Source organism: Odocoileus virginianus, chromosome 10 (assembly GCF_023699985.2).
Source record: "Odocoileus virginianus isolate 20LAN1187 ecotype Illinois chromosome 10, Ovbor_1.2, whole genome shotgun sequence".
NCBI classification, from domain to species: Eukaryota; Metazoa; Chordata; class Mammalia; order Artiodactyla; family Cervidae; genus Odocoileus; species Odocoileus virginianus.
The window spans coordinates 57,352,430-57,367,179 of NC_069683.1; the positions used below are offsets into that span (position 1 = coordinate 57,352,430).

The 14,750-nt window shown below is 40.2% G+C and overlaps 1 protein-coding gene across 4 annotated transcripts in view; it reads left to right on the plus strand.

The window, feature by feature from the left end:
* Positions 1–14,750, plus strand: part of EXPH5 (exophilin 5) — a 95,824-nt gene that overhangs the window by 63,411 nt on the left and 17,663 nt on the right. For 2 of the 4 annotated variants that reach the window (XM_070473626.1, XM_070473627.1), the window contains exons 3-4: positions 1,549–1,711; positions 9,233–9,278. In XM_070473626.1, the coding sequence (XP_070329727.1) occupies positions 1,549–1,711; positions 9,233–9,278 (209 nt within the window). The other 2 variants (XM_070473628.1, XM_020901153.2) reach the window with 2 other exon arrangements.

Genomic DNA, 14,750 nt, shown 5'->3' on the forward strand with positions numbered 1-14,750 from the left:
TTACAAATTGGGAAAGGAGTATGTCAAGGCTGTATATTGTCACCCTGCTTGTTTAACTTATATGCAAAGTACATTGTGAAATGCTGGGCTGGAAGAAGCACAAGCTAGAATCAAGATTTCTAGGAGAAATATCAATAATCTCAGATATGCAGATGACACTACCCGTATGGCAGAAAGCAAAGAGCCTCTTGATGAAAGTGAAAGAGGAGAGTGAAAAAGCTGGCTTAAAAGTCAACATTCAAAAAACAAAGATCATGGCTTTCGGTCTCATCACTTCATGGCAAATAGGTGGGGAAACAGTGACAGACTTTATTTTCTTGGGCTCCAAAATCACTGCAGATGGTGACTTCAGCCATGAAATTAAATGATGCTTACTCCTTGGAAGAAAAGCTATGACCAACCTAGACAGCACATTAAAAAGCAGAGACATTACTTTGTTGACAAAGGTCCATCTAGTCAAAGCTACGGTTTTTCCAGTGGTCATGTATGGATGTGAGTTGGACCATAAAGAAAGCTGAGCACCGAAGAATTGATGCTTTTGAACTGTGGTGTTGGAGGAGACTCTTGAGAGTCCCTTGGATTGCAAGATCAAACCAGTCCATCCTAAAGGAAATCAGTCCTGAAGACTCATTGGAAGGACTAAACCTGAAGCTTCACATCCAATAGTTTGGCCACCTGATGTGAAGAACTGACATGTTAGAAAATTCCCTGATGCTGGAAAAGGTTGAAGTCAGGAGGAGAAGGGGACGACAGAGGATGAGATGGTTGGATGGCATCACCGACTTGATGGATGTGAGTCTAAGCAAGTTCCAGGAATTGGTGATGGACAGGGAAACCTGGTGTGCTGCAGTCCGTGGGGTCACAAAGAGTTGGACACAAATGAGCAGCTGAACTGACTGAACTGAGCTCTTGCCTTAGAATTTTTCATACTCATAAATAATACTATGTATTATATGTACATATATTATACATATATGTTACATGCTTACCCACATATAAAGCATATATGTAGCAAATACATATACACAGAGATTTTTGATGGGAATAAGAAATACTCTGAAGTGTTTAATATGCTTTTCCTTTACTTTCTTTGATATGAAAAGTTATGTAGTCTCTCACAGTGGTTTTAAAGCACCAAAATAAAGATTTCTAAAGGACATGGTAGTTAAGAGTGGCATGAAAATTAAATGAGGTCCCTAACAAAGCTTTGGTTTTGGTTCGCCATGGGGAAGATACATTGGGAAAACCTTGAAGCTGGAATCGGGGGAGGGACATTCTATAGAACTGCAGTCCACAATACATGTTGAAAGACTCCTGACTTTTTGCGAGGTTTTTTTCCCCAATGAGCAGAACTGTCCATGGCACAGGAGTGTCCCTGGTTCCTGAGGTTCATATAGGGATGAATCCTCCCTCCTCCCCACCCCCCGCCCAGTTCATATAGGGATGCCTGCATTTCTAGACCACGTGGAGGGTGAAGAGAGATTAGTTCTCCAATATATTTACCTGGAAATATTTTAGTTATGCAAAATTTTTATAATTTTCATTTAGATCCTGTGGAATTACAAACATCAAGATCTAAAAATATACTCAATCAAAGAAACCCAACATCCATTCCTTCTCGGCTGAGCTTCAGATCATCATTTGCTTCCTTGTTCTCATTCAGAAAATCCAGAAAGGAGACTTCAAAGCTTCAGTCGCTGGGACAGAAAGGGTGAGTAAACTCAGATCATGTGACAACTCATTAGTTACCGGTTCCCAGAGGCCAGCAGCCTGTTTTGTGTTCAGAATGTTTAATGTTTGTTCTTAGCATTTCATTCCAGATAGTAACAAAGGAAACGGGGCTGAGCTCTGTAAGGGACAAAGTCCTTACAAAACTTTGAAACTGGGCTTATCTGAAAACCAACTTCTAACCAACGGCACAAGTCCCAGGAGGTGGACATGGGGAATAATGGGTTAAATGTTGAGAAATAATTATTAACAGTTTCTCCACTACTCCAAGAGCCTGGAATTTAAAGCTAAGTGAAGAAAGGGAAGCTTTGAGAGCAATGAAGGCATTGTTCCAGTTGATTCCCAGTTGAAAACTGTGTAAATCAGTTCGTCTTGACTCATCATGCTGTTGGATTGTTTTGTGAAAAACAGGCAAGTCTTTGCTTACGTGCAATTGAGCTGACTGCTAAATATTTTCAGCGTGTCTTCCTGGTTGAAAAGCTTCCCACCCTCTTAAGGTGTTGGCTTGGCACGTGATATGTTTCTTGTGTGCCATTAAGCGTGCACTGCAGTGCTAACTAAAAGGTGTTTGAGGTCACTCTTGCTGAAAAACAGTAGGCAGCAAGCAGCTGGCGAGGTATGTGATGAGTCTCTGAGACTCCCTCAGCTCTGTCCTCCCCTCTTAGGGGAATGGAAGGTTTTTACTTCCAGCTTTCAGCTGAGGCTGTTTTTGTCCTTGACGAAATAATGAAGAGCTGAACAAAATGTAGATTTATGTGATTGTTTCTACAAGAGTTGCTTACAAGAAAATAGTCTTCAAACCGGTGAGTTGCTTTTCTTTATAAAAAATGTTTAAAACACTAGTAATTCTCTCATTTGACAATTTAAAATTGAGGAGTGTTTCCTTTATAAGAAATATTTCTTTTAGAGAGAAAAGAAATATTCTTAATATGAGGGGTGGCTGGGGTGTATGATATAATTTGTGTTTCAGGTAATTTTCTTTAAGGCAGAGTTTTATTGTAGCTGAACGATCTAGCATTAGTAAACTAGGAAAAGTTGAGGTAACTGACAAGTTAATTTCAGGCTCATATTGTAAGTTGCTGCAAAAGTGGATCAAAGAAGGTAAAAAAAACAATAGTCTTCATTCTGAGTATCATGGATTTTGGTTATAGACCAAATTTTTTTTTAAACAAAACTCTTGCAAAATTCTGTTTAGCAACTGTTCTTCTTAAATACCAAAATGACTTGTAGCTCTCTTTTAACCAGACAAACACAACATATAAAAATGAAACAAATTTTATCCTTTAAGCATATGTTTATGTTTCACAGTTTTCAGATTTGCCATCTTTAAACACATTTTAATTTCAAACTGTAATTGTGCTGGTTTAAAATGTAATGAATACACTGTTGTTTGCTCCTAGTAGGTTTCAGAAGATAAAGCATAAAAATATACCCTTTTTATTTTTAAATATGAGTGTGACCTAAATATTTGGACCTAAATCCTGAATTTGAATGTGTGTGTTGGGGGAGAGGTTGTTTTTAAGGGTGTGTAGCCCTATGGTAGGACAATAAATGGTGTGTCATACATTCTGAGGGGCTCTGTATTATTAAGTGGAGCTTTTTTTCGTTCAGCAGTTCTGATCTTGCTCAAAATGCAGAAGCAAGCTTCATAATCAGACAGGAGCTGCTCCTGCCTATAAGCACAGTGGGAGGAACCGACAAAGGCCCTGGGGAAGCACAGTCATCCTGTGCTGGGAAGCAGTCGGGTTTCTACTTGCTGAAGCCATCAAAGCTTGACATTGTCACACTCGGTCCTCTGGAGATCAAGTTAGCAAAGCAGTTTTAGAGGATCTGCAAATCACAGAAAGAAAGCCGACCCCCAGAAAGCTGTGGGAACATAGTGACTTCATTAATTAACAAAACGGCAAAAACTTTTGCCATTTCTGATTCAAATATGACCACTGAAGTTTCTCCTCCCAAATTTATGTACTTCCTAACTATCCCATTATTATTTTAATCCTATTTGTAAACAGTTGAACTGTACTCTCTGTGACTTTACCACAACCCCAGGAACAAAGAAATAATTTCCACTATTGCTTTAATCATTTATTGCTAGCCAGTAAATTCAAGAGAAGTATATGTATACAATTGTAGCTTGGTATCTGCAGGGGATTGGTTCTGAGACCTCCTGCAGATACCAAACCCCACAGATGCTTGAGTTTCTTATTAAAAATGTACAGATAGGAAAAAAAAATGTACAGATAGCACTCTCTACCCACAGATTCAGCCAATGGGGGCTCCATCCATGGCTAGTTGAGTCTGCAGAACCCATGGATACCGAGGGCTGACAGGATCACATATCTTTCTCTTAACATTTCCCTGTAAGTTATGTTTTCTTGCGTCTTGTTTGGGGGCGTTTATTATCTGAGACCTATGGTACTCAGCCCCCACCACAGAATTTCAGTAACTCCATTGCCTCACAAATGCCTTCCACGTAGTTCAGGAAGTACCTAACAGTGTTTGTCATGAACTTATAAATGTACCTTCCCTGGTGGCCCAGTAGTATCTCCAGTTATTTTTTCTTGTTTCAAATCCCCCATTATCCCACTGATCACTCCCCTCCGTGATAGGTGGTGTGCCACCCCCTGTTCTATGAGCCAACACACTCCACCATGAAGTCATCCTGCAAGGGGGCCCCTTATCTTTGTGCCTACAGATTCTCGAAGCTGTGAAGCCACATGCCCCCAGTTCATTATGGTGATTTTAGGGCAGTGCATTGTTTTCCCCTCTGCTCTTCCCTTTGTGGTAGTCCCAAGGACTAGAGCAAAGAGGAAGTACAAGAGAAATAGCTCATAAGGCTCATGAGCAACATGTGCAGTCAAATCCAGGTTGCCCTCTCTCCTTTGAGGACCTTCCCAGTGTGGAGCATACAGTGAGTTCTCAGCACCATGCTGCGATTAGAGAGTGACAGCTGCTCTCCTGGGGTGAGGGTGTGTGTGCTGACTACCCTGTCCCTTTAGGATGATTTTTTTTTTTTTACCTGAGGCTGCAAAGTGTTCTGGTGGATCCATCCAGGCCCCCTAGCTGCTCTTCAGACATGCCCAAATTTGTCTGATCTATCACAAGATGTACACAGCAGTCCAGCAGTCTAGCTGCAGCCTCTGTTTACATAAGCAAAAAGTTCAAATGCAATTTTGGAAAGTTTAAAGAGCAGGTAACTTTTTCTCCCTGAATTCTGTTTTCTGTCTCTCTTTCTCTTTTCCTCCTTCTCTCTTTCCAAATGTCAGTACTGTACCATCTTCCTTCTTCCTGCTAAGTACCTAGGTTTGAGTTGGAGGACACAGGAATGTAAGACACCTAGATCAAAGGAGAAATCAGAGTAAGTAAAATCCTTCTTTGGAAATGTTCCTTCAGGGATCCCAGGTGTGGCACCTATTGTGGTGACAGGAGGGAGAAGCAAAACAAAGGGAGTGGTTCCCAGTTGATCTGGTTGATCATTATTAGAATTTCATCAGCATTTAAAACTCTTGACAGATTACCAGGCCCCAGCCTTATGATTCTGATTCAGGTCTGAAGAGGGGCCCTTGATTTTTATTTCTCTAGGATATTCAGATGTATATCCAGGTTTGGGAGCTATAGCAGCAGAGCTTCCTGCCCCCCACTACGGGAAGGGCCATCAGAATTCCTGGCATGTGATAGTTTCTCGTATTTATCAAAGTCTTACTCTGTCGATTAGATACCTTGTTTAGTTCTGGAGATAAAATCCTGAAAACAAGACAAAGCCCTCAGCTGGAGGGCTTTAAAATCTAGCAGAGAACACCAGATGGGCAGAACTCTAGGAAGTGACAATCACATCACAATCATCATGGATTCATATATTCATTGTGGTGATTTTCGGGCAAATGACAGTAAGGATCTTGAGGAAAAGATGCCTTCTGTCCTAACTGCAATACACTGATGATTATGGTGTAATATAGTGAGTGCTGTGGTGGATGCATGGTATTCATGCCATGAGATTATCATAGGAGAAGCACTTAACTCAGACTGGAGAATCAGAAGCATTCCTGGAAAAAGAGAGCCAGTGTCTGAAGGACGTATAGGACTGAGCTAGGCAATTTAGAATTGGGAGGTTGTGCCACGCAGAAAGAAATGACACAACAAAGATTCAGAAACAGGAAAAAAGCAAGAATCCATCTTGGTCACTGAGACTCAGTGACCCAGTATGAGGTGAGACTGATAAGAGATGGGGTGGGAGTATTTGGCAGAGGCCAAAACGTCGAAACCTTGTATATGCTAAGGAGCTTGGTCTTGATCCTATAGACAGCAGGGAGGCATTCATCCCTTTCTAGGAATACCATTCTTTTCCTTATTATATATACTGTATATCTATATAAAGTTCCTTATTTTATATATATATATATATATATATATATATATGTATATATGTATGTATGTATGTATTTTATACATGTAACAGATAAAATCACCCCTCTCACCCACTGACCTGAACAAGCACTAATATTTTGGTGTATTTCATGCATGTGTGCATGTGCATATTGTATATATGTTTTTCATTAAACAGAAAAGTGACATAATGAGATACTCACTTTAGCTCAGTGGTTTGCAATCAGGGCAGTTTTACACCCCAAAAGGGATCTGACAATGTCTGAAGACATTTCTGGTTTTCACAGCTGAAGGATGGGTGCTATTGGAGTCTAGTGGGTAGGGGTCAGAGATATTGCTGAACGTCATATAATGCATGTGATAAACCTCCACACTGAAGAAATGCCAGTAGTACCAAGGCTGAGAAACTGCTCTGTCTATAGCTGGCAATGTGGGAATATACGTGAGAGATCTTTAAGGTATGGCTCAATAGGACTTACCAGCAAAAGCATCTGAGACAGCTTTCTATCTCGAAATCACCCAAATCCAGAGGACTTTAACCAGCATGTGACTGGTTTTTGTGACTGCACTGTTGTTTTAGTCACTCTCCAAGTGGAAGCCCTTCACACCAGAAACATACGCTAACTGGAATATGTTACAGTATTATAACATACATTTACGGCAGGCCTGGAAGTGACTGTGCAGACTCTGGGCCTCCAAGCCTCCTGAGTCCTACGCCTTGCCTGCTACCTCGATCCACGGTGGCTCTCAGTGAGCCACTCACTGAGACCCTCACTCTCAGTGACACTCTATCCCAGATGAGCCACCTGCCATCCATAGGAACTCCCTTTCACTCCAAATCAGTCTCGGGCCCTGATTAGCTGATGAGAATGTTGAGCCGCGCGGAGACACCAAGAGACCCGCCTTTCCGTAGGACTTTGGGAAGCATCTTCACAGTCTGGCACGTTCTCTTGGCTGCAGGCAAATGGAATTACTTGTCAGTTCCCAGCTTCCTTGCTGTCTTACGTCTCCAGACTTATGCTCCTGGTGTTCTTTGGCTCTCATACCTGTTCAACCAGCACCTTCTCTCCCTGTTGCTTTCCTGGTTCATCCCAGCAAGTGCTCACCAGCCCCTCTGCATTTTCATTTTACTTAAGCCCCTGTATTGTCCTTATAACATTGTGGCTTGCCTTTTGGCTCTTTATGTACCTAATCTTTCCTGTCATAAAGCCTCTCAGAGAACAGTCTCTATCTCAGTCATATTTATTTCCTCCAAAGCACTCAAAATAGTGCTTAGCATGTAGAAGTCATGTAGGCTCAATAAAGATGTATGAAAAGGAAGCATATGAATAAAAGCAATATTTTAACTTCTAAATTTTATTAGTATAGAGCTGGTATTTCAGAATAATATGAAAAAATCCATGTTAATTTTAATTTCTGTTTAACTTTTGAGCTAAACTATAAAATATATGTTGTTGTTGTTTGTTGTTGTTCAGTCGCTAAGTAGTGTCCAACTCTTTGTGACCCCATGAACTGCAGCACGCCAGGATTCCCTGTCCTTCACTATCTCCCTAAGTTTGCTCAAACTCATGTCCATTGAGTTGGTGATGCCATCCAACCATCTCACCCTCTGCCACCCCTTTCTCCTTTTGCTTTCAATCTTTCCCAGCATCAGGGTCTTTTCCCTTGTCAGCTCTTGGCATCAGGTGGCCAAGGTATTGGAACTTCAGCTTCAGAGTCTGTACGTCCAATGAATATTCAAAGTTGATTTCCTTTAGGAATGACTGGTTTGATCTCCTTGTAGTCCAAGGGACTTTCAAGAGTCTTCTCTAGCATAATTCAAAGGCATCAATTCTTCCATGCTCAGCCTTCTTTATGGTCCAACTCTAACTTTCTTACATGACTACTGGAAAAGCCATAGCTTTGACTATACAGACCTTTGTTGGCAAAGTGATATCTCTGCTTTTTAATACATTGTCTCAGTTTGTCACAGCTTTTCTTCTGAGGAGCAAGCATCTTTTAATTTCATGTTTAATACATGTTGTTATCTTTTAAATGTAAAATTGTTTGGCCTCCTAGGTTTTATGCTCAGCTTTCAAGAACCATGAAGCAGGGTAGGGGTTTGAATGAAGGAAAACTGCATCTTGACAATTTTAACTGATCTGACCTAGAGTCTGAGTTTATTTAATTATTGATTGCCTTTTGCTCTGCTCTTAATGAAGGAGAGGACTGAACTTCATACAAGAGCTCTGAGTCATACAAGAGTTAGAGTCTATTAACTCTTACTCTGCAATTCAGGCAGCACACCCTTACATAGGATTATAGATTTAAAAAATCAAAATTTATCTCAATTCTGGACCTAGGTTTTTTAAGTTTTTCACCTTATACTGCATTTTAGAGAAGCCATATAAATAGTAAAAGCATAATTGTTCTTCTCTAGGGTGATCTCATAATAAATAAGACATACTTATAAAAATAAGCATCCTGAAGCCATCTTTGTAAGGTTTGCCTTTTGAAAAAATCTGCTTATTAATTGTCTGGTTCTGACTTAGTATCTCTTTAAAATAAAAATATACAGAAGCAGAAAATCTGTTTCCCATTTGCAAGAATAGTCTATGTGCCATACTGATCAAGGAGAGTTCTAGATTCAGTCAGCCTGTGGCCAGCTCTGAGTTCAGCCACTAAGTACCTTAAACAGTGTCTTCTAACTTCTGTACCTCCATCATCTGATCTGTAAAATGAGAGCTGTCACAGTATCCACTTGACAGGAGTGATGTATTTAAATGAGGTTACATGCCTATAGAGCATAGGAATAGTGCCTGACACACATTATTCAACAAATGTAACTAATTTCTGTTATTAAGTCTTCATGCTATGTTCAAGTAAAAAGCCACTATTATGTATTTTTTCTTGGCTACCTGAGTGACAAAGATGTAAAACACTGATCCTAAGCAAGCATATGAAAATATTTCTGAGAGATTTTTCAGCAGTGCACTGTGAAAGATCTCCCTACTGAGCATCAGAAATATATGGAGATTATAGCTCCATATCTCAAGATATGGAGATATAATAGAAAATGTGCTATTGATTTTCCAAAAGTTAGGCATTTCTTCAAAGAAGTTATTTTAAATTCTTTCCACAGGTGTGATGGCCACACACCTTCTGTGTCTGTGAAGGGAACCACTTTGGTAAGTAACCAAAGAACTAAAGGTTATACTGAAGAATTCAGAATTAATGTAATTCCTGGTTAATTAAATATTTAAATATAATTCTCCTTGGTGTGGTCTTAAATTTACCCGAGAAGCTTAGATTTCTCTTGCAGAGCTCCAAGTTTCCCCATTGTGATCGGTTTCCAGTTGGCTCTGGCTTTGGTACTGAAATGCTCAAACAGCAACCTCTGCCTGAGACCTCAGATCTCTGATCTTTTACCACCTGTCTGTCAGTCCTATCTATATAGCCCTAAAATGTTGGGCGGAGGTAGAGTTTATTTGGAAGTAGAAGAAGAATTGCAATTTGAGACATTTGGACTGTAGCAAGCTGCAGGCGAGTCTGCTGAGGGTCTGTTGTTCAGTTGCTCAGTTGTGTCCGACTCTGCAACCCCATGGACTGCAGCATGCCAGGCTTCCCTGTCCTTCACCATCTCCCAGAGCTTGCTTAGACTCAATGTCCATTGAGTCAGTGATGCCATCCAACCACCTCATCTTCTGTTGTCCCCTTCTCCTCCAGGGGCAGGCTGTATTTGAGCAGGAAATGTAAAAAGGGGAGAGTTCAGTTTGATTATGTCAAAATCAAAAGCATGTGGAGACCAGCTTTGAAAATTTCCAAATAAACTTGCAAACCAAGGTGGGTCTGCATTAGTCCTCTTCTGGGTAAGATCATCATTTGTATTCAAAGAGGAAGCCACTGATAGGCAAAATGCGTCTGGACAGAACAAGTTCACATGAGGGGACTGGCCAAACAGGACCTCCACCTAAAGAGTTAAATTCAAATTTCTGTGTTCACATGTTTATAAGATTGAGAAGCTTTGTTTTCTGTTTCTTACTTTTTTTTGCCCTCTTGCATTTTGATCTACGCACACCAGTGTCTTTCTGTGTGACTCATATATGGTTTGGAGATGAAAGAAAGAGTTTTGAAGGTACCTAAGAGTGCAGGAGGAAGGTAGCGGCATTTTTCAGTTGATTTTGCCCTTAGAACTAACACTTAAACCTTTCTCTCTCTTCTTTTTTCAAAGAGCATGGGATAGAATTCTGGTGAGGAGTGCATATATCTCACTTTTGTTTGTGAAGTAAAGAATCTCCTGCAAATCTCCAAGTTTCCCAGTAGTGATTGGTTTCACAAACAAAAGTGAGCCTCCTTTCTTCTTCAGAGTAATGCTACTTCTTTCTCGATAACACTGAACCCTATCCCTCTCTTTCATGTGCTTGAGCCCCAAACATGACACCAGGACCAACTTCTATACTCTCAGGGAGAGCTTGTTATCATCCAGGCACTTGACATAGATCATTTCATTTAATACCCAGAGGCAATCTGTGACATAGGTATTATTATTATGCCCACTTAAAGATGAAAAAACTGAGGTTCAGAGAATTTAAAGATCATGCTCAAAGTCACACTGATACTCGGTAGAGTCAGGATTAGAAAACCCAGGTCTCTGTAACTCTATCACTAGAAGTCAAAAATGCCTACAGCCTCATCAGTCCTGAAGCCCTGTGTGCTTATGAGCCCCCATTGCTCCCTACCTGCAGACGTGCCTGTAACTGAGCAGTGGACTGAACTAGCACACGTACAGCTTTGTTCTCTGAAAGAATAGAACGCTATACTAGGATGGCTCCCCTGGTGGCTGAGATGGTAACAAACCTTTCTGCAATGCAGGAGACCCGGGTTCGATCCCTGGGTTGGGAAGAGCCCCTGGAGAAGGGAAAGGCTACCTGCGCTAGTATTCTTGCCTGGAGAATTTCATGAACAGAGGAACGTGGAGGGCTACAGTCCACAGGGTCACAAAGAGTCGGGCACGACTGAGCACCTAACGCTATTCCAGGATGCTTCAGTACTCTTGGCTTTTCCTCACAAAAGTGCTCAGAGCTACCATCCTTTCCCATTTAAGAGTGGTGGTGTCTGAAACAAGTGAGGAGCATAAAAAGAAATACAAGCACCTAGAAGTTATAAAACAGGAGAGCTAATCTGGAGTTCTTGGAATTTCAAAGTCCAGTCTGAGGATAGTAGATACCGTCTTTTTGACACTCTTAATTGCTGTTTGCTTTTAATGATTTCACTGCTCAGAACACGTCAATCTAAAAAGATAAGAACTGGGAATATAAATGAAACTCAAGCCAATGATGTAGCTCCCAGTTAATAACTATTTTAAATGTAGGGGAGAAAAAATAATGAAACTATTGCTGAAGACAAGGGTTTTGTATAACACGTAGATCTCCATTATTTATCTATAAAAGTCCTATCCCCTTAAACTGCAAAGAGCTGGCAGTTGGCCAGTGATGCCACAGGGATTCTTGCCAAGACTTAAGATAGTGAACTTGCTCTCACTTGGTTGGCAGCCTAGCAGGTATGGTACAAAGGGGATTCCAGTATTTTATAGGAGGCTGTAGTACGTTTTTGGATGATCTTCTGTTCAAGGAGAAGGAAGCTGCTATTTAAACATTTACACCAGTTTAAAAGAAGCCAAGGGTTTCAGAAAAAACAGAATTTTTAGTGCTAGAGTGTGAAAGAATTTCAATCTAAAATGGAACCAGGAGATATAAAATGGAAAATCTCATGCATGTTCCCATAAATGCCTGATATACAGAAAACTGATAATAATATTATAATTTTCTTAAATGATAGATAATTAGTCAGGGATTGCCTCATATCAGTCATGGGAAGTTTTACTTATGGTTTCCAGAGGCATGAACAAGAAATGACCTGGATCAGGTTGGCCTTACAAAACAAGCTGAACTGTTTCGTTTGTATGACTGGACTGGTTTTGTCTGCTTAGGAAATTTTTAAAGCTGGCCTTCATTTGTTTTTTGTTTTAATAGACTCTAACTCGACTCTCCCCTCATTCTAACTGAACTCATTCCTTGTTCAGATACAGCCTGCCCCAAATCCTCAGCACAATTGCTTGTTGCTTACTATGGTTTGCATGTCCCAAATTGCAATTCTTCTATTGCCAAATAAACTAATCTCTTAAGCTTGCCTCAGCTTATGCCTTCATTTAGGTTGACAAGAGAAACTTAGAAATCTTCTATCTCAGAGCTCTCTCCACCTCAGCACTACTGACATTTTGGGTTGAATAATTCCGTTGTGGGGGCTCCTGTCTGTATTATAGGATGTTTAGTGGCAATCCCTGACCTCTACCTTTCTAGATGCCAGTAGTTCACCTCCACTCAACTGTGACAATAAAAAATATCTCCAGAATTTTCCAAGTGTTCCTTGAGGAACAAATTGCCCCCAGGTGAGAACCATCTCCTTATAGGTGAGGAATCCAAAATCCAAGTAGTCACCATCTCTGAGAACAGACAAACCGAATGGCTCTGGCCACTTCTTCACGCCTCACTTCTGAACACATTCTGGCTGGGTCTGCTGTTAGGTGACAGGCCCACTGTGTACCCCTAGAAACACACCTCCAGTGTGGTACTGTCCACACTAGGCTGGTGTGAGCTCCCTGAGGCTGGGACTATGCCTGCTCACCTGTGTGTCCCCGCTTCCTGGCACAATGTACTCCAAAACTGAAAGAAGAAATGAATGTGTGGTTTTAAGCCACAAGGTGCAATGCTGGATTTGACCTTGCAGGAAAGCAGATGCAGAGTAAATTCAAGAACACCTTGAAAAATTAATTTGTTGACTTTACCAAGGCATTTGGTAACATCCGCGACCTTAAGCTTCAGTTTCGACAGCTGTTCTACAGGTTTGGTTGCCCTAGAAGTTGTCAGATAATCTGAGGTTACTCTGTGACAGGGATTCGTTTGTCTCATATCAGCTTTGCAAACGTTAGTAGAGTGAATTGAGGTTGGAAAAACGGCCTCATTTTGTTCAGCATGTTCTATGTACCATGTTTAAGATTGTTAACAAACCCTAAAGCCAGCATTTTGAGTCTCTGGCCTCTAATCTTTGAGGATACTTCTCTAACTCATTAGGTTGAGAGCACCAGCCAAAGTCCACCAGAAAATCCTCTCTAACCACAGAAGACTAATAATGGCCAACAGTAAGGAATTATTAATATTAAGTGCTAAGTACCATTCTGGGCCTCCCAGGTGGCTCAGTTGTAAAAAATTTGTCTGCCGATGCAGAAGCTAAGGGAGACACAGATTTGATCCCTGGGTTGGGATGATCCCCTGGAAAAGGAAATGGTAACCCACTCCAGTATTCTTGCCTGGAAAATTGCATGGACAGAGGAGCCTGGTGGGCTGCAATCAAGGGGTCCCAAGAGTTGGACATGACTGAATATGCACACACACATCATTCTAAAGTGTTTTACAAGTATTAATTCATTTAATTCTCACAGCAACATTATTATATGAGGGGTATTGTTGTTGCTGTATTCTCTTTTTTTCTCATTATTCCAAGAAAGAAAATAAGGCACAGGACAGAAAGGTTAATCAATTTGCCCAAAGTTGTACAGCTTTTGAGGTTATGCTATGACAGAGATTCGTTTGACTCATGTAAAATTCATATGCTTAACCATTATGCTTTCCTACCTCAGACATGCTGTACTGAGTCCTAATATTTTAAATATTCAGCATCTCAATTTCTGTAATAATCTTCACTAAAAATCTTATATATATAATTTTCTACCTTGGTATAGAAAAAAAATCAATCCATAACTCTGCACAGACAGCATGGAATGTTTAAAGCAAGGTTCCTGTCTTCAGAGAGTTTACCAAACAACTGAAGATATCTACATTCGTAAAGTAACAATACAAAGCAAAGTAGTGGAGAAACTAGAATTAGAAATCAGACCATATGACTGTCAGTAGTCAGCATCACTTTTTGTTATTCCTGTGGCTTGAGTAAGGTACTTAACTGAGACTTGGTTTCTTCATCTGAAAAGTGGGAATGATAATCCCTACCTATTTCACAAAGTTTGTTCTAAAGATCATATAAGAGAAAATATTTTTAAAATATATTGAAAACTAAATAAATGAGTAATTTTGTTCAGATAAAAGTAGTACAAAATGTATCAGAGGAATTCAAAAGTAGGAAATATTATTGTGGGAAGGATAGTCTTTGAATTCAGTTTACTAAATATGAATCAATCTCTTATATGCTGATGTGTTAGGTGCTCAGGATACAAAGGAGAATAGTATGCTTTCTTAGTTATTTTAGAGTTTAGAAAGTGGGCCACTTCCAGGGTCACTATTTATATGTCTGTGAATCCCTGGTTTCCTAGATCAGAGTAGAAATTAAAAAGTGTGATTCAGGGAGGAAGGGTAGAAATCTAGTGATAAAGTAAAAGTAGAAAGAATGTAAACAACTTTGATATGAAATAATATGCATAATATCAGAGGTACATTAAAAATACTATGGTAATTAATTCTTCCTGTGAGAATTGGAGAAGGACTCATAGAGATAGTGATATAGGAACTACACTCTGAAGGATATTTTCAGGAAAAGAGATGAGAGAGCAAAGATCAGTAGCAGAGACACAGAGTCCTCAAAAGTGTACT